Source organism: Pleurodeles waltl, chromosome 6 (genome assembly GCF_031143425.1).
Source record: "Pleurodeles waltl isolate 20211129_DDA chromosome 6, aPleWal1.hap1.20221129, whole genome shotgun sequence".
NCBI lineage: Eukaryota > Metazoa > Chordata > Amphibia > Caudata > Salamandridae > Pleurodeles > Pleurodeles waltl.
The window spans coordinates 864,498,188-864,519,636 of record NC_090445.1 but is presented as its reverse complement, the minus strand read 5'-3'; the positions used below and the strand labels follow the sequence as shown (position 1 = coordinate 864,519,636).

Genomic DNA, 21,449 nt, shown 5'->3' with positions numbered 1-21,449 from the left:
GCTGTGCTGCCTTTCTTTGCATCAGGGGGGCACTTCCTTGGGTGTTCCTTGGGTGTTCCCACGCAACATCCATGGATTTTTAAGCATTCCCAGATTTACATGGTTTTGTAAACCTGGGAATGCGTCAAAAGCCTACACCACCCAAGGTGGTGTAAGAGTGACGCCGAGGGTAGAAATATCTTTGTCTCTCTGTTTTTTCCTCTTTCTTTGTGTGCTGGATTCTGTAGCACACAGGAGGAAAGAACCATTGATTGTTATGGGCAGGAAGGGACACCTTCCTGCAGAAAAACAATCATCCCCACAACTGCAGGCACCCTTGCACCATGGTGCAAGGGTGCTTGCTGTGGTGCATGGCAGCAATCTCTGTTCTAGCGCATGGGGAGAGGACAGAAATGCACCGCATTTTCTAGATACTGCACATTTCTGCCCTTTCCCTGTGGCGCAGGGCGGCAGAGGAAGCCACTTGCTGCATTGCCCTTTGCACAGGGCCTTGTAAATATAGCCCTGGGTTTTTTAAAGCTTTGTTAATGGCAGGCATAACTTCACAAGCCTTTATAGTTAATAGAAGCACAATTTAGCACAAAATAAGCTGATCTACGGCTCTAAAAGCCTCATGATTCAAATCTTGGGAATACACATCTATTGGGCTGAAAAGCAGAGTAAGGTAGTAAGGAGAAGCCGTGAGTGGATAGACAAGGGTGCAAAGAGAGCAGGGGGTACAGAGACAAAAGGAAAACTGCAGAGAGGGAAAGCAGAGGAAACAAAGGAGAATAAAGCCAGTAAATGGTTGGTGTGTGGGCAGGAGCACAGGATCACATGGGGTGAGTGGAGAAGAAAGAAGCAGCGCAGAGCAGAAGAAAGACAAAACAGAGGATGCAAAGGGAGAAAGCAGAGCAAAGAAAGGGAAACAGAGCCAGTAAATGGTTGCGGGTCTGGGTGGAGGTGCAGAGTCTCACACGGAATGAATGGAGAAGAAAGAGGGTGCTGAGTGGAAAATAAACTGAGGAGAAGTGCCAATAAATGGTAGGGTGCATTGGTGGGAGTAGAGAAAAAAGCAGGTTGCACATAGTGGAATATAAACAAAAAAACAGAGCCTGGAAAGAGGAAAAGCAGAGTAAAGAAAGGGGAGTAGATACACTAAATGGTGCGAGAGGGGTTAGGGGGGAGGTGAGTGCAGACTGTCATGTGGGATGAGTGGAGTAGAAAGGGGGTGCTAAGTGGGAGATAGACCAAACAGGCTGCAAAGGGGATGGCAAAGAAATGGGAGGAGAGGCAGTAAAAGTTAGGGACCATAGGCGGGAGTGCGGGATCACACAGGGGTTAAGTGTAGAAGAAAGATGGGGCACCGAGTGTAAGATGCACAAAACAGAGTCTGCAAAGCAGAACCAATAAAGTGGAGCAGAGCTCATAAATGGTGGGGAAGCTGTGGTCTGGATCGCCCTGGGGTTGAGAGAAGAAGAGGGGGGGGGGGTCCAGAGCGGAAGGTAAACAGACAAAATGGAGGCTTCAAGGCGGGAAAGAAGAGTATGAAAATGGAGTAGAACCAATAAATAGTGGCAAGAGCAGGATCACACAGGTGTTGACTGCAGAAAAAAGTGGGGGCACAGAGTGGAAAATAGACAAAACAGAGGATGCAAAGAAAGAGGAGAGACAGTAAGTGTTGGGAAGGTTAAGGGCAGCAGTGAGGGCTCATACAGGGGTGATTGAAGAAGAAAGAAAGAGCGCAGAATGGCCAATAAATTGACAAGAGAAGCTGTAAAGAAAGGCAAGCAGAGCCAGTAAATGGAAGGTGGTGTGGGGGGGATTGCAGGATCATAATGAAGGTGAGTGGAAAAGAAAAGGGGCGCAAAGTGCAGTATACACAGACAAAAAAGAGACTGCAAAGAGGTAAAGCAAAAAAAGGGCTGCAGAGCCAGTAAGTGGGAGGTAGGAGTGTGGAATCACACAGGTGGTGAGTGAAGAAAAAAGTGGGAGCGCACAGTGAAAGTTAGACAAGGCAAAGGCTACAAAGAGAGAAAATAAAGGGCTTCGCAGACTTACAACAAGCAAAAACTATTTTTCTGAGCATAAAGAGAGCCCAAATGGACCAGTGAGTGTTATCATAAATCACAAAATGGTGGCGAGGCAGCTCCAGCGACCAAGATGGCTGACTGGTAGTGGAGCTCCGACAGAGGTGGACTCAATAAGCACATATCGCCATTAATGCAGCATCCAAACCCATCTTACTTATGAAGGCATGCAATACTTCATATGCAGCCACAACTACAAGCGTCTCTGACCACATGCCGGCTCAGCAATCTCCTACACGGGGTTGAGGCCTGAGCAGCCCAGGATAGCCTCGAAAGTCCAGCAGCGACAGTGTCCACGAGTGAGGATGAGTCTCGCTGGAGCCACCACCCTCCCCTCTCACTATCACATACTGGTGCAGGTGATCAACTTCGACGAATGCCTCAGGGTTGCAGGAGCACAGCCCTACCAACTTGCTGGCTGCCGGTGAGGCCCAGACCTGCCTGCACTGATGCCGATTCCAGATGCCTCGCTAAGTGAGGAAATCGAGGATGCACCTCACCTGCGACAATACCAGCTGCTCCTGCCGGACAGGGCCCAAGACTGCACCCACTGTTGCCTGCTTGTGGACTGCAATACCAGAGGGTAATGAGGCTCCAGGTGACATGCTGCACTGATTCTGGCCGAAGGCTCTTCTTGGGCCCAATGCGACGGAGATCACCGGCGTGGCAGTGCTTCAAGCCATTGCCCACGTTCGGGTCTGCCAACCGGGCGCCCATGGTGAAACTGTTGGGTGAGAAAGCCCACACCTCGCTAGTCATACTAGATATCATTGCCCCTTTCACACTGGACTCCTTAGTATAGGCCCTGCTTGCTATACCTGGGCTGACGAACCCCTTCCTTCCAAATGGGGGCCACGCATCGCAATTCTACTCTGCACTTCTACTCATCCACTTCAATACAAGAGACTGCCTTCTGCTGGTTTTGGGTGTGGATATAGATGGGCGACCCCTTGCCAAACCCTGAGCGCGCACAGATGGCTCCTCAGTTTCCTCTGAGGTGCTCCGCTGGCACGTTGGTGAATATTTTGGGCACCTTGGGCCTGTCGAATGTTTTACAAACTGCAGCAGCCCCCCCCCCCCCACGACTGCTTTGATCCCTATCACCATCCTCATATAACCCAAGGCGGGGTGGCCGTAGAGGTGGTCCCACTCATAATCGTAGCCTATTGAATAGTACATTGTCAGCCCTACATCCATTCCTCTCCGATTGACTAGACTGGTCCTAAGCAACCAGTGTGGCAGCATATCACACTCTGCCATGATTTCGAAAACATTAATTTTTACAGAGTGCGTCCTCAGTGCGCTCCTTGGGAACATCACATCTGCTTCAATCTTGATTTGCGAGAGCTGTTACATCGCACAGACTTCTCCTTTGCCTGGTTATGCACAGCTGATGCTCATTATGAGTCACAGAGATTCGAAACATCATTTTGATCACTCCTGGCCAGTGCGACTACAGGACCACCAGTCCGATGTAGAGGACCACCCTGATGGGGACTCTGGCACCGCATCAACCATTGGCACTGCAGGGATAATGACTAAGCTTCCTGCCGGTTTCCACTCAATAGATGCTTGCTTTTATACTCTTGCCAACCATATGGATCACCTGGGCGAGCATCTGGAATATCGAACCACCAGGCTCGACAATGCCGAGGAGCATGTTTCCAGACTGGAGGACAACAGGAAGAATACGGTGAAGCAGTTGGAAAAACTGGAACGAATCCTGAAAAAAAAGTAGCCCTCAAGAATGAAGATTTGGAGTCCCTCTCCCGCAGGAACAATATCTGCATTTTGGGCATTGCTGAATCCATGAATATGATGGGGTGCCTGGACTCCTTTGTTAAACAACTGCTCCATGATCTCTTTGGCCGGGATAGCTTCACGTCCACTTTCATTGTGAAGTGCGACCACCACTCCTTGGGCCCCCACCTACCTGTAGATGCCCCTCTATGGCAATCATTACCAGTCTTCTGAACTACAGAGACACCGCCCTCCGACTTGCCTGCAAGAAAGGCCCGCTCCACTACCAGGGTTCCACCATCTCACTGCCGATTTCACTGCCACGGTCCAAGAGGCCCACCGTAAATACTCTGTTGTTAAGAACTCTTTACACAAATTGGGCCTTAAATATACAATGCTTTATCCTGCACTTCTGCAAGTAGACGTCGATGGGCAGACTCTGGTCTTTAACACTCCGTCAGACTTGAGAACTCTGCAAACACCATGCTGTGAGCAGGTCTTCCCCCAGGCAACTAACCCCAGAAAGCTCTTGCTCCCCGACTCCTGCTCCCAAGACACATTCCGATTTAGCAGTCTTCAACCAGTTATGGAAACAGACCACCTGAGGGACTTCCACAGCCGATCTGCTGATGCCTTCATAGAATCCACCATATGTTAATACTGTAATATTGTGAGCAATATGTATTTTACTGATCTACTTTCCCTCCTTTTTTTCTTTTTTTTTTCTACAAGTCTCGATCTTGACCCACGTCATCTGCTACTTTTCATTAGGAAGTCCACACAGTATGTGGGGTTGCCATCCTCCCCTACTCCCCGCCTCCCCTCACCCCCCTTTAGAGGTGTACACCGCTTCATAGTTTTTTCTGTTGGGGACTGCCTTAGTTGTATAGACTTTTTTGGGAATTCACTGGATGTCTTCTCTTCCAGTGTGGGTGAAAATTTGATGTTTTTGTTGTTTAGCTCTGTTTATTAATGCTAGTGCGAATATTGCTATGCTATACATTGTCATCACACACATCATTAGCTTTCTCACTGACAGATGTCTATATCTGACAGTCGGAAGAGTGCAGCAGACTTTGCTCTCCTCACTTGTAACATCCATGGCCTTAATGGTCCCTGTAAAGGAAAGCAAGTTCTTTCTCATCTCACAAGACATGGGCTCCAAATAGCCTTGCTCCAGGAAACCCACTTAACTCCTCAGGTCTCTCACTCCTTCACATCCACACGGGGCCCTCACCAATACATGTCGTACTGCAGCTTCTACTCTAGGTGGGTATGTATCCTGATACACAAAAGTGTCCCCTTTTCGCCAGGGGTCAGTATAATTGATCCAAATGGCTGCTATATACTCCTAACCGAAATTCTTGCAGAACTCCCAGTGATGTTACTCAATATTTATGCCACGAATCTAGACATGTCTGAGTTCTTTCAGGAAAAGCATGCACAAATGAGCCAGATTGAAGAAGACCTCATTATCATGGGTGGGGACTTCAATATGACATTAAACCCTCAGATTGACTCCAAGAGCACACTAACACATAGCAAGCCACACGTGCAGAAGGTTCTACATCATATTATTGATGCTTATACCCTTATCAATATCTGGCGTGCTTGCCAACCATGTTCGTCAGATTACACCTTTTATTCTGCGCCCAACAACATTTGGTCCTGGCTGGATTATTGGCTCAAGTATAGGGTCCATTCTTGAACCCCTTAACTTTTTGTGATCATTTTCTTCAACCCATAGTGAGGGGAAACTCCTACATTTTTAAAAGACACCAAAGATGTTCTCAATCCTACCAATTCTATTAGTGCAACTGAACAAGTGGATGCTTTCAACATTCTTGATGTTGAGGCCCTCTACACTAATATCTCCCAGAAATCAATACTCAGGGTTGTCGAAGACCTGCTAACAGCTAGCAATTGGTCCTCACCCACCCCAATTCACTTCATCATGCAGTGCACATCCTTGGCCCTTACAGAAAATTCCTTTCAGTTTGAGGATCGACTCTGCCATCAAATATGCAGGACATCTATGAGGAGTACCTTTGCTCCTAGCTTAGCTTGTTGGTACATGTTTAATTTTGAACAATTTATCTTGCACAGCTCCAATCCATTTGACAACCATGTTATTTTGATCATATGGCACAGAAATATACAGAGGGTCGAATCTTTCACCAGTTTGATCAATGGTCTGGACCCCTTTCTCAGGTTCACCTCTACCCCTTCAGGCAAGCAAATCTCCTTTTTGGACCTCATGATTCCCATCAACCAGGGTAAACTGAAGTACCTACCTCAAAACAGAACGGAATAGCTTAGTCTTGTATGAAAACCATCATCCTTGGGCATTACAGGACAATTCACCTTATGGCCAATTTCGAAGACTTCAACGGAATTGCATTGACAGTTCCACCTTTGAGGCTCAAGCTGATGATCTCACTCAAAAATTATGTGACCGACATTACCCATGACTGATCCTCAACACGGCTCGCAAACGGGCACGGAATAATCAGAGACCTTGCTGGCCACCTACCCCAAACAAACAGACACACATTTGACAAGTGTCTCGACCTACACAACTCTTTCTACCAATATTAAAAAAGATTGTCAACAAACGATGGTCTATCCTCAGAAGTGGCGGAGAAGAACTGTCCAAACTCCTGTTTGCTTTCAAGTGAACTAAGAATATCAAGGACCTGGTGGTCTGTACCCACCAAGAACTATCTGTTCAAAGCCTAGACAGAACACACTATGGAAACTTCCACAGATACAAGGACACCATGCCTGTGGTAACTGCAGCCTATGTTCATTGATTAGACGAGTCGATTCCCTAGATCTAGAACCTATACGGAAGTGAATATTCAAAAAACATACCAATTGCAATACTCGTAGCTGTATCTATATGATAACTTGCCTGTGTAATCTATGTTACATAGGGATGACAACAAAACCTGTAAAAACTAGGATCAATGAACTCCGTAGCAATATCAGGTGTGAGTGACCCACAACCAAACTGAGTACACATTTCTTTGCAAGAAGACACCCCGACAATCTGTGGTGGGTCATCTTGGAAGCACCCAATCACCTGATGACAAGTCCAAAAAGCCTACTAGAGAGGGAACAATATTGGGTGTTTAAACTTAAGACACATATGACTGGACTGAATGGTAATATACAATGGTTGAGCTTTTTGCCATAGATGCATGTAGACTTTCTGAGAGTTTCATTAATTCTTCTAGTGACCTACCATAGCTAGCCATGTCACTATTTTAAGGATTTCTGCTAGCGTTTCAGCTATATGTGACCCCCTTACCTTTTTTTGTGTGATGTACAGCACATTTACAACCACCTACTAAATGATCGTATCTTTTTAGGAATATCATCACTTTTTCCAGCATCAGTGCCTGTACCTCCTTATGAGTGTGTCCTTTTATCATCATACAATAATATACAGTATACTTGCCACTTACTCAGTAAATGATATAAATCTCCCTACCGTGGGGCCATCAGAACCATGATACTATGGTGCATGGTATATTTATCACCAGTATAGTGAATAGCAACACTTTTTTGATCCTGTGACCATTATAATAAACCCCCATTCCTTCGAGGGTGGATCTTGTTTGTATGTTACAGCACCAACCATGTTCCTCTCGAACTCCTTGGGTTCCCCACCCCGTTATCGAACCCTTTCCCATGAGTTATTGATGTGAGGGACATCTTTAGCTACTAGCCACTTTTTACTGTTTACGATGGGCGCCTCTTCTCTTCCCGCTTGCAATTCCCACGATAAGGTGGTGGCCTAGTTGTTTCCAAATTGGACGCCCCGCCCTGGATGTATATTTATACCCGGCGGCACCTGCAACCCTTGTACTTCTGAGATTGCGGCCGCCAGGTAGGTCTCTGCGCAGGGATTAAAAACAGAAACTGTGAGTATTTTGTTTGCTCCCTTGTGCCTTGTTTGCATTTTCAGTGTGACCAGCTCTCCCGGGCCAGTGCGCCCAAGAGTGAGCCTTTCTACCTCCGGCTCCTTCTGCATATGGTGGGGTGTCCCAGATGTATCACCCGTCTACTTAACGGGGTTTGTTTACTAGTATAGTGGTCCCCTTATGCACTGCATACTTACAGAAGTAATGATACATTTTTCATGTGTTATCTCCAATCTGACACTCCGCCCGTGAACAATATTTCTACTCCACGACACCCGCAACCCTTTCACTTCCAGGTTCGCGGTCGCCGAGCAAGTCCCGGAGCGGTTATTGAGAACATCAACTGTGAGTATTCTCTTTTCATTTTTAGCAAGCCCTGCTCTCACTGGCCAGTGGGCCCGATAGTGAGTCTGTCTCTCCGGTTTCCCTCTACTCATGTTGGGTCACCCCTGTTGTACCACCCGTCTACCTAGCGGGTCTGTTTTTAGTATGGAAGCTTTTTTGACACTCCGCATAAATTTATACATCTCCAGTTTGTGATATCATTTACAGCTATTGTGTGGTAACACTTCCCTCCGATCTACACTTGATAAGTCACCACTGATATATCACCCACCAACCTAGAGGGGTTTGTTTTTGGAATAGCGGCTTTAGCGTTTGATATACCTCTTCCACACAAAAGAAATTATACATCTCCCATTTGTTCTGAGATTTATAGCAATACTACAGCATATGACGTGAACGACCACTTTTTGATACTGTAGTACATTTTGCTGAATGTTTCAGGGTGTTGCAGGATGCCCCCCCCCCCCCCCGCCTGTAATTACGTTATGTTCACCAATGTGCGCTTTTCAGTATGGCGGTTTTAGCTTGTTGACATACCCCATATATTTGGAAGAAACTATATATCTCCCACGTGTTATGTCATTTACAGCATGACTGCAGCATAACAGTTTTTCACTTTTGAGTATTTGTTTTAGTGCACTGGTTGTACCTCAGCTTGCATTATCCCAAGGGGCCCATTCCCCAATATAGGAGGGTAAGATACTGAGTTTACTACATCAGATTTTTAGGTTTGTTTACACATGGAGTTGGTGGGTCTATGTTGAATCATAACCCCATTTTGGCTCACAGTATGTGTTCATGCTATCACTGAGTGTCATTGCATTACTTGGATGTCGATATTGTTGATACAAGTAACTGCATATTTGTATTTCTCTTTCCACTTTCGTTTCCCCAGGTCCAAACCCATTTAGGTTTTTGTGTATCTCCTCATGTAAGTTATACATTCCTTTCACATACCATTCACTCACTTGAGTTCCCTAGTGAAACTTAGGAGTTTTTTAAAGTATTTTTTGGTCCTGAAGAAACGCTGACTGATCCTTAGAGTCAATATAGGCATGAAACATGTCAACAATCAGTTAGGGTTTAAGGACGAATTTTCCTTTTCCCCACTTCTTTTCTCTGTTTTGGTAGAGTGGAGAAACTTAATTTCCTTTCTCACTCCCCTTGTTTTTAACCTTGACCTAGACCCCTTGGTTATAATAAACACATTGATGGTAGGGTCTAGAGACAATTTTAACATACCCTCTCCTGCTTTTCACGTTTCCCCGTAGGTCTGAATCTACTCCTACGTGTAACCATGGCACACATTCTAAAAAAAAAATCTCTGGCAAAGAGCCCTGTATACAGGCCTATCAGACATTGCAGCGCCAGCCCAATAAGGAGCAGGCCCTATGATGAAGCATGACACCCACTAGGTGTGTGAGGACCCTGACTTCTACTTTTAATTTTGCCCTTCCGACCTGTGGTCATTCCTTTGGAACAGTGTACTTTATTTGGATTATTGGCTCCTCACCTCTAACGCCACACTGTGCACTTGTCGCGTATGCTGTCGGACCACTGTCTGGTACGTCTGCTTCTATGTTTTCCACTAGGGACCGGTTTGGAATGGCACTGGTATTTTCCAAACTAGGCGCTCAATGGTGTGGTGTTTCAATTCAAAGTGCAAGACTCAATCACAGAATACTTCACTCTCGATACAGGTTCTGTCTCTACCCAAACAACACTGTGGGAGGTCTTCAAGGCCTAGATAAGGGGAATATGCATATCTAAAAGGGCTGGTATACTACATGACATATGCTCCCAACTCACTAAAATAGAATTGAGCTGGGGTGCATGGATCAGGAAAGTTCTCACCAACATGGTGCTCCTTTTCTACACCAACGCTCAGTACTCTTTAATGAATTTCAAGACTTACCTGAGAGGGAGCTAGCATACGTGGGGTAGTATGCCACAGCCAGACGCTTCGAGGAGGTGGGAGCAACCTGGGCGAACCTTGGCAAGACTTCTCTGCCCCACTTATCTTAATAGTTACATCACATGCCTTGCCTCTCCAACAGGTGACATTTCCAACACCCCAGACATCAATGCTGTTATACGCCTCCCGAGCTGCTGACAATAATGTGGGATTGTCCGATTGCCTTGATGAAACTGCAATGGTGTGGATCACAAACACTCAACACCAATTCTTGAGTGAACCTATTACCTGTGAAGAGGTGATATAAGTGATTGACTTTATAGGCGGGTCCAGGGCTCCTGGCCTAGATGGGCTCACTGGTGTCTTTTACAAGGCATACAAACGTCAATTGGCTCCACAGCTGCTTGCATTTTATTTAGAATCCATGACTACTGGCACACTTCTACCTATGTTACAGGAGGCGGTACTCACACTCCTCCCAAAACCTGGTGAAGATCCTCATCTGTGGGCCTCATATCCTCCCCCCAATCCCTCCTTAGCATGGATAGTAAAATTCTAGCTAAAGTCCTTGCCACCAGGTTGTCCCTATTAATGGAACAGATTATATCCCCTGTGCAATCAGGCTTTGCTCCCCACAGGTTCACACAGCTCAATTTACGTTTGGTGTTTGCAATCCTGAACAAAATATTCCCCACGACCCCTGGAGTGGCTGCCTTATTAGACACAGAGAAGGCATTGGACTCCCTAGAGTGGCCCTTGGGAGCAACGCTGCTTAAATTGGGCATACTCCGAAATTCTATATTGTTAATTATGCTTCTTTATACTGACACCATCACTCGGATACAGATAAACGGCACACTGATGCCTTCTCCATAGTTTGGGGGATTAGGCAAGGTTGCCCCCTCTCCCCACTTTTATTCATTTTGCGATAGACCCACTAGTTAGACATTTCCAAGAAAAGCATATGCCTTTCTTGTGGCCTTTAACTGACCCGTAGTCCTTTGTTAATTATACTGTTTGTTCGACACTCCATAGACAATCTACCCCCCTTTCTCCACAACACACACACACAATCCGTGATATTCTCTGGTTTGGCCGTTTCTGGGGTTTGCAGATAAACTGGACCAAGTCCCAGCTCTTCCCTCTGTCAGTCTGCACCTGGCCAGTCTCCCTGGAATAACGCCTCTCATGGTGCACGGAAACCACCAAATACCTAGGTATACACCTGCATAGGAAAAACGATCAAGTCATCCGCCTTAACTATGGCTCCGCGGTGATCAACTATCATTGCAATTGGAACCATGGATTAAACCCCACATGTCAATGGCGGGCCACATATCAATTATTACGATGTTCATACTCTCCTTTTTTTTTCTACACCTGTTTTTGAACATCCCTATACAGTTGGCGTAACGCTTCTTCACCCTCCGTGATCTCCTTCTGTGACTCATATGGGCAGCGTGCACCTCCCACGTACGATGGGACACGCTTATATAGCCTTATGAGCGCAGCAGCTTCGGAGTCTCAGACCCACAGCTATACTACATAGCTGCCCAATGCCAATATGCCCATCTCTGGTGTCATTCAAATGCACGGGTCCCCTACCTCAAGCCTTAGAGAGACCTGTTTAAAGACCTCCCATTATCCTCCATTCTACCCAAAGGGATCCCCCTGGACCCCGCTGATATACAAACTCTGTCTTCTACCTGCTGAACGTGGCACAAACTTAGATGTGTGTTGGGAGGTGGGCTGCTCTACTCGCCTGCCTTGCCACTGACAACCCCTGGCTCCCTCTCACTACAGGGAAATCAATGCAGCACACACTCTGTAGCCATAAATTATATACCATGGGGAATTTGTTCCTGGATGGCTGCGTCCACTCACATGATGAACCCAAGCACTTCAATAAAGCCTCATATATGGATCCCATTGTTCTTCGTCAAGTTCACAGTGCTTTGCGAGCTCATCTGCAGTCATACCCTGTGGCCTGTGATGACTTCCCACCGTTGACATTGATAATCACAGATGCAGACAGTGGGCAGCTGGTTTCCCGACTGTCCGTGTTAGTCTGGCCATGAAACCCGACCCGACTCAGCGTGTAAGCGAGGCCTGGGTAAACAATCTTGGCTGCCCCATATCTGAGAACATCTGGGCATAATGTTGATCACAAATGAAACTTGTTTCTATTAATCATAACACAAACTGCTCCACTTTAAATTCCTGCACCAAACATATACTACCCCAAGCTCCTAGCCCATCTAGATCCTGCCTGCTCATTGCAATGTCCGAAAAGTCATAGCCCAAAGGCTGACTTCATACATTTAACCTCGACCTTTCCTCACACGGGACAATGCTGGACTGATATCTTTACTTCAGTCTCAACGATGATTGGGGTCACAGTCTTGCCCACCCCCTTAGTTGCATTATTTGGCTATACCAGTGACATTCCCTTGTCAGTATGCAGATTTACCTCCATTGTATTACTACTTGCAAAGTGAGAACTGGAATTGCACCTGGGCATCAGTCATCGCCCTTCCAAACAAGTGTGGTTGAGGAGCATAGTACAGTGTGACAAGATTAGCATGGATTACACACAGCTACTTACTTCCAGACCTAAAGATATTTGGAACACCTTACATGACTATCTCATAGCCTTAGAGGGGGAAGACTAAGGCTGATTAGTACACTCCATCCCCCAATGCCGACCTCCCAATGTCCTCACCCACTATATTCTCCCATCTATTTCCCTTGGTTCATTGGCCACACAAAGCGATATTGCCCCCCCCCTCCCCACCATGCCTGCCCTACCTCTCTCATCCTTTATATGTTCCACTGTTATTGAGGCCAGTACACCACACTCTCCCATTGCCTACAAATATTGTATTGCTTTTCAATTATGTGTAATGTCCTGTGTGATGTGATTATCTTTGATATAACCGGGCAATATATATTTGTTGTATGTTGCTATCTTGAGAAAACGCAATAAACACTGTATGAGAAAAGAAATCACAAAACAGGTTTTAAACTATGAGACAGATCTTGCCAAAGGGCAGATTAAGGGAAGGAATCAAGGTGCTCCTCTTACCTGCAGGTGTGCCTCAAGCAGTTTATATTTCTCGATAAACATATATCCATGTAACCTGCACTAGGCCAGGGTGTTAGTTTTAGGCCTTTTAAAATATACAGCGTCACTTTATACGTTCATCTCAGCGGGGAGAACCCATTTACAATAATTCTGTAGTCTTCCAGAATTAATCAAGACCTAAAGCACGCCTCTTGTAGACATGCGCTGGAGGAAGTTTGGGTTATGAACAACAGGATTCTTCTTTCTCATAACTATAATTTTGGCAAGGCATGAATCTCACAAAGGGCTACATTATTCAAGTGTGGGCCCCATTTATTTAGACAGGTTCAAAAATGTATCACACAACAAAATGCAACATAAGGAATATGGCCACAACTCCTAGTCACAGATATTTGTCTTCACAATAGCTTGATAAAAGGTTTTTGCACCAACCACCGTCTGTTACCAGTCAAAAATGTTTTGTGGTCTGGCCCATTGTGCCACACTGAAAGCTTATTTCAGAATGTTGTACTATAGTGAATTACTTTAAAAGAAGTATGAACATTAGAATATACATGTGCCATGGTTAGCACGGAGTCCCAGAATAGAGGCTGTGACAGGATTTTGTAGACCAAGTGATGGATATTTGCAGCCTTGTGGAAGGAGCCATATCTGGGTATTGTCTAGAAGATACTGTTAAGTCAAACTACGAACGACATGATATATAGTATCACATGTAGTATACTCCCCAAAGCGCACGCCACCCACGCAGTTTAGAGTAAATAACTAACATTCCTAGGTGTGCCTCTCTGCGAGATCGTTTCAGGTGTTCCGCATCCGATTATGTTGATGCTTTTACAAAGAGTTAGAAATACGAGCTAAGTAGAATGAAAAATTTGGGGGTGGGGTGGGGGGGGGGGGGGTGTCTTTCAGGGGTCTGGCCAAAGGAACATAACTAGCAATCCTTTCCCAGAGGCTTGGCCTATGTAACTATAGAGCACTAAAACTGGTCAATTAAAAAATTGTGCTTCACACAGCGAATCATTTTAACAATATTTGCGTATTTTCTGTTTTTGCATAAAGAAATATCACACAACAGTGAACATACCCCTAAGACAACCTAGAACTTTTAGTTTGGTCGGTGCTGGTGAGAGAGCGTAGTTTAAAATAACATATATTAGAATGATATGCTCATATCAATGCTTAACGATGTTGCATAGAAAACGACAATTATTAGTATTTTGCTTAAACGCGTATCTGAATTAAGACTCTGTGTGTGGCCACCAATATATACGTGAACTAATAATGATGAATAAAACTGTTCATGCTATGGTTTATATGAACATTTACGATATTGCATTTATATTAAAAATCTCATAGGCCTTAAGTTAGCGTGAGTTGTGGATTTAGCTGCCTAGCTCTCATATTAAAGCATTTTTCAGTTTTTCAGTGTGCTGACTCGCAAAGGGCCATGACCCTGCAAATGTTCCTTTTCTTCATTCCATTGTATCAGTACGGATTTTGTTCTCATCCGCATGCTTGCTGCTTAGTATGAATTTAAATACAAAGTTGAAACAAAAGTAGATTAATGTAATGTACAAGGACGTTTTAACCATGGACAAAGGAACTCATGATCCGAGAAGACGTGCCAAATGGTGAAGTAACCCCGGATGTGCCACCTCCGAAGGCGTCAATTATGAAGACCAATCAAAATGTCTAGTCCCTAGTCTCAGAGGGGAAAGACTAAGTACACTCCACCTCCACACGTCCTCACCCACTATATTCTCCTATCTATTTACCTTGGTTCATTAGCCACACAAAGCGGTATTGCCCCCCCACGCATGCCCTACCCCTCTCATCCTTTATATGTTCTACTATTATTGAGGCCAGTACACCACACGCTCCCTGTATTGATTTTCAATTGTGTAATGTCCTGTGTGAGGTGACACACGTGCCCTCACTACAAGTTTGGCAGTCATGAGACCGCCAAACTCGCGATGGTAGTCTGACTGCTGGTAAAGACTGCCACATTACAAGTTGTGCGGTTTGGCCGAAGCCAAACAGCCACAACGCCGCCAGTCCTGCCGGTCCGGTCGGACCACGGCAGCCACCAGTGAGATCCTCCTGGCCAGCAGCAGGCCTCAGCCCACCGGCCATATTAGGAAGCAGCAAATTGCCCTGCTGCGAAAACCCTAGCAGTAACCCACCCGGCGACAGGAATCCCCATTCCCTGCAGACACCCCCCCCCACCTGCCCACACACTTGCAAACACCCCCCACCCAACTGCACACATCCATACAAACACCCCCCACCCAACTGCACACATCCATACAAACACCCCCGCACCCAAACGCACACATCCATACATGCACCCAACCACACATAAATACAAACACCCCCTACTCGCACTCACACGTACACCCCCTTGCATTCATGCACAATCCCACCCTCTCTGCATTCATGCACACTCCACGCATACATACACCCCTCCACTTACATGCACAAACTCCTCCCATCCGCACGCATCCACTCATCTGAATGCATCCACACAGACAACCCCATTGATCCTCACACAGACACCCTAGTCACTCGCAGACTTGCACACATGCATCCCCACTCGTATGCCTCCCAATACACACACACCTACTCACTCGCACCCCGACACACACCCTTCCTCTCAGCGTACATGCAGACACACACACCTTCCACGCACATACATACACACATGCACTCACGCACACCCATACCGCTACACATACACACACACACACACACACATGCACACAACACCCCACACATTTTCGGACGGGCCACTTACCTGTCTTGGCGATTTGGTCGTCCAGGAGGGGATGGGTCTCAGAGCTTTCCACCACCAGCACTGCACCGCCGTGCCATATTAAATATAGTAATACAGTGGGTGGAGTCCTGTTGGCTTGGTGGTGCTGGTGGTGGAAAACGTTGCTCTTCTGCCATCGGCCAGGCCAACGGTGTTGGATTTCACTGGTGGTCTTCCAGCGCCCGCAACTTTGGTGGTCTTGTGAAAAGAACGCCAAAGTAGTAATGAGGGTCACAGTCTTTAATATTTACAGCTCAAGGTTTACAAGGAAATATGCAAGGTAAACCTGCAGTCTCAGTTGATGAGTTTTCAGCTTGCTGGTTTAGATTGGTTGCATCCCATATTTTGAAAAATCCCAAGTAGATTTTGCAATGGAAGCTAAAACACAGTGGTTAATATCCTAAATATATCCCAGGAACCGACCATTAAACTGGAGAGGCCTTTGCACCATTTATCAAGAGAGGTCCAGTCAGACTGCCAGACCATCCAGTCTTATGCCAAGCGCCGATCAAAATTATGAGAGGAGCTGAGCCCAGCCACTGTGTCTTTACCTTTTGAAGGCACTCTCTTTTCCCGGCTGAAGTCTGATACTGCATACCTGTTCACAGAGTATCAGATGCGTTATGCCCCCAAGAAACTCTACAGGCAAGCTAGCAAATCCATGCTGTCCTAGGGTAGCACACAGAAATAGCGTTAGTGAGTTAGGTTGCTAGGAACGTTTTAGAACTGTTCATTTTAGTCTCCCTGCTAGCAAAATGCATAGGTGCTGTTTTAATTGTATCCTCTGAGGTGATTATTCCTGTACTGAGCAACAGAATAAGATGGTTGAAATAAACACTTTAAAAATTACATTTTTCATAAGATTTAACATCAAAGGAAGATTTCTGCACTGACCAAAAATGTATCCATACACCAAAAGACAACAGAAGCGCTTTTTCACTGAAGGGACTTTTGGCACTGCAAAGGACTGTGTTTATGGCAAGGCAAAACCGTTAAACATATGTGATATTGAAATTAATACAATGATGCTCTGGTAAACGTTGCTGCAGGAGTTCTTTATTAAAACACCTCATCGATACAGCTTCTCATTCCAACTCCCAACAACTTTAATCAAAACATTCCACAAGACATCTAACATTCTATGTCTGAACAATACATTTCCTGTCCTATTGTACAGTTCTACCTCACATACACCGCAGGGGACATGAAATAACAGCTGAAATCTCAAGCTGCACAACATCCACCAGGCAAGTAGTCATAAAAGAATGCTTCAATAAGCATTCAAAAGCCATTTTCTTTTTGGTTTGGGTGTAGATTGGGCAATAAAAGATGAACAGTGAGAAAAGGGAAGTATAGAGAAAGGGGAGATAGGGAGAGACAGAAGATTACGAAAGAAATGTAAATGAGTCAGATACAGATAGAGAGGGAGGTAAGGCTTTAGAGTGAGGTACACTGAGCTACAGTGTGAGAGCAGGAAATGTAGGGAGAGGGGACATTTAGAAATAAGGGCAAGTTATGTAATGCAATAGAAGGTAGAGAGCAGTGAAGCATAGGGAGGTGAACAAAGACAGGTTACGTAAAGAGACTTGAGGTCGAAAGAAATGTAAAGAGAGAAGATTAAAGGGTTGAAAGAGAAGATATGTAGAGGAGAAAAGAGGTGAGGCGGAGAGACTGAAGTGAGGCAGAGAAAAGAAAGGCCTACATGCTGATGGAAGAGCTGGTATGGTAGAGAATTAGGGAGAAAGATGAGGTAAAGAAAATTATGAAGAGAAAGGTGAAGTAGTGAGGGTGAGGTGAAATGGAGGAGAAGGTGCAGAGAGATGAGAGAGGGATAGGATGGAATACAGGTATTGGAAGGAGAGCAGTGAGTGAAATGTGTGATTTCGAAGGAACAGAGGTGGAAAGAGGAGAGCTGGGAAAGTGACGTGGCAAACACTTGGCGAGGTAACCTGAGGCTATGTTGTGTGTGAGAGTAGGGTCAAATGAGATTAAGTGGTGTGAGAAATGTGAGGTAGGATGGTGAGGCACAGAATGCTGAGGCACACAGAGGGCCAAGAGTGACACACAGGAAACATATCACGAGATGGAAAGAGACAGAAGGGGGAGGTAAAAGGAGCAAGTTGAGAGAGGTAAAGTAGATGGAGGAGAGGTGAAGGAAGGAGAGAGTAAATTAGAGCACAGCTGATGACAGCTGAGAGAGGTGGTAGATAGATGTAAAGGAAGGCACAGAGAATCATTGTGTATGTGAGGTCACAAGAGAGAAGGGGGTAAAGAGATGTGTATTGAGAGAGGTGAGAGTCTTTATGGAGAGAAAGTGAGGTGCCTTTTGATGAAGAGATAGGAAGAGAGAGCAGTAAAGAGAGGTGGTGAGATTAAGTAAGGATCAAAACATGAGACAGAGTGATTCTTTTTTAATTGCCACCAACTGCCTTGGAGGGTAAGCTTCAGATCGGGCAGGCAGGGCTTGCACAGTAAGTTTCTGTGAGGTACGCTCAGCTATCAAATTACACAAGAATCGGTTTATATACACTTATTATAGTAGGATCTCAAGCTATTCTGATCACTTCACCATGGGGTCCTCAAAAGGTTGAGGCTCTTGGCAACTGCCCATTTAGCTACGGTCTGAAACAGTTCAACAAAGTACACTGTTGCCAGGACTGTGTGTTTCCAAAGTACTTCTATGCATGGCTTTACTTAAGATCCTTTCAAATGCAGCACAGCCAAATTCAGATCAGAAATAAGAGTGGGCAAGCATAACGCTTAATTTTGTGAAGCTGGTCACCAGCATTGTGCAGTGACTAATCAGCAGCATCGACCGTACACTGTTGAATAAAAATAAAAATGAACAATTATTTAACCAATTCTTCTGAAGGCAAAAGGTCATGAAATAAAAGAGATTGAGTAGCTGAGCATTTCCACCACACGGCTCAGAGCCAGCCGTTAGCTGTAAAATCTCTGTGAAGTTCCTTCACTTCAGTCTCTGTCAAGGGAAGCAAAGGGGGGCGGCAGGGACCTCCGTAGTAGCCAAACCACTCCATTGCTTGCTTTAAACCTGGAATCCCAAACTTTCGCGTTACCTGGAAAACACAAAAAACACAAGACGCTCAGAGCACAACAGAGCAAGGGATGTATAAATACAACATCTTCCAAAAAACACTTTTGATAAGTTGAAGCAGTGCACTCTGGGTGTTCTTAGAAGACTTCGACCTATGGCAGAGCTTTCACAGAGTGAGAACCAGATGGATTCCAGTTTGTGCAATTACTCTAACTACCTGGCCTGGGTTGGGTGGTACAGCCTGGCAAGCAAAGATGGCAGTGCAGCTTGAAGGTGCACTGCCCTTGAATACACTGGGCCAGCACACCATTCCTCCCCCACCCAAGCAGGCACTGTAAGGACGCACCCACCACCACGCCCCTTTACGGTTGCAGGCACACATTTGCGGTAGTCAGTGGAGCCATGCTGCCATGATATGGGGACCCCAGAAGACTGCTCATAGGGGTCCCATTGCTTACGAGTGGCTAATCTTGGTGAACAGAGCACCCCTCCATCAAGCCCGGGACTGAGATAGTGGAGGCTGGCAAAAAATGTGGGCCCCTCTACCTACATCCACATTCTGCTTCAAGCTATTAGACGCACCTTGTCCTTTAATGACCCTCATTTTGATGGCCTGCTCTTACGGTGGGTGAAGGCTTGGCCAGACTGCACAGTGACCGTGGTGTAACAAAACTGGAGGGGGGGACCACCCTGCAAAAAACAAGGAGGGGGTTTCCCCTTCGGACTCACTCAGGCCAGGTGCTTTGCTGAAAGGGGCTCCTCGAGCTCGGAGGCCTCCCTGACACCACGGGGGCCTTTGTTACGCCACTGCACAGTGGACAGCTGCACATTCTGCCTTCAGTAGGAAAGTGAGCTGCCGGTGGACAGCCTGGTATTGAACTGCGACTGGGCCTCTGGCGGTCATACTACTGCATCCTACCTCATGGCTGCGCTCATGATGGGGAAGCAGAAAACAACCAAACTACCACCAACTGCTGCACCACACCCAGACACAGATGCGAGGATTAAACAGACAGCGACTGTGCATAGTCATCGACGCCGGTGCCTCGTATACGCTGCTCTGATGGGGTTGCACAGATCCTGAAGGCAGTGAACTTCTCCAGAACCTCCATGAAGGCTAAAATAGACACATTGACTGTGGAGCTGGGGCTTATTTGCGAGGATCAAAAGAATCTGCAAGAGTGTTGCCCAAACTGAATCGTCTCTACGAGAGTTGCAGCCCCAAACAATTGATCTTCAGCAACAGGTGTGGGAGCTTACAGACCACCTCCGCGTGCCGGAGGAAAGGGCACAGGACGCTAAAGGCCAACCACACCACAGTAACATACACCTGGTGGGTATGCCCAAGGGCACAAAGAAGCATGACATGGTGGCCTACATGGAGAACTGGCTGGCTGGGACCGTTGCACCCCATGGATGTCTCAGTTTTTCTCCCTGAAGCATGTGCACTAGGTCTAAGCAAGGATGCCACCGTAGGGTGTGGGTGGAGTGGGGGTGGTGGGTGACACCCAGACCCACAGTGGCAAAACTCGGGCCCTACAGTGACCTCATTCTACCAGCAGCTAGGCAGGCGGGCCATTTCGTGATGGATGATAGCAAGATCTCCATTTTCCTGGACTATACCCTGGCAGTCTAGAGACATTGAGCTTCATTACTTAGAATGAAATACAGACTCCAGGATAGGGGACTGAACTATACCCTTACCTGCCATGCTCCGGATCACCAATGGGGGCAAGTTCTTCCTCACAGACCAGAATTGAGTTATTTACCTCTGTTAATTTTTTCTCTCATTCGACTTACCACTCACATGTTACGTTGGATTCTCACAGACACCTTCTTTCTCTCTTCCTGCCTCCTTGGGTCCCTTTTCCTCTGCCTCCTCTTTATGGGGGCTTACTTTTCTTTCATTTGTTGTTTATTTCCTAGATATGATTGGGTGGGGTATGGTTTCGGCTCAGCCTTTGGAGGAAAGTTGATGTTTGGGATGTAATTTAGGTTGTTTGTTCTCTTCAAAGACACAATATTGACACTACACTGGTGACCCAGCAGTGTCCAGGGTGCTGCCTGAGGCACACCGCCAAGCCACTGTCCGAATGCAGGATGCACGGCGACATGGGATGGGGGAATGCAGGACCACCGATGGCATACAATCCACCTGCTACAGCACGCCATGACACATTACACCACCTTTAACTTCCATGGAACATCAAGGGGATGAATCAGCTGGTCAAGTAAGAGTCTTTTACTTAGCGAGACCGCAACATTCGTATTGCAGTAGATGTACCTGTTGGAGTGCAATCAACTACATTCATGCTGGAAAGGTTAGTTCTTCTCTACCACATTTTTGGTGTACTACTGGAGAGTTCTGATCTAGGTCACGACAGGGGTGCTGTTTCAGCTGTAGTGGCAGAAGACAGACCCTGAACTGAAGGACTTTACTCTCCAAACTTGGGGCCAGTGACACACCTACACTCACTGAACAACCTACTGGAGTGG

The 21,449-nt window shown here is 46.2% G+C and overlaps 1 protein-coding gene across 1 annotated transcript in view; it reads right to left on the bottom strand.

The window, feature by feature from the left end:
- Positions 1–16,934: 16,934 nt before the first annotated feature.
- The window catches only part of HOGA1 (4-hydroxy-2-oxoglutarate aldolase 1), a 197,077-nt gene continuing 192,562 nt past the window's right edge, over positions 16,935–21,449 (bottom strand). Inside the window, exon 7 of the mRNA XM_069239624.1 lies at positions 16,935–18,975. Within this exon, the coding sequence (XP_069095725.1) occupies positions 18,826–18,975 (150 nt within the window). The 3' untranslated portion in view covers positions 16,935–18,825. The remainder of the gene's footprint in view (positions 18,976–21,449) is intronic.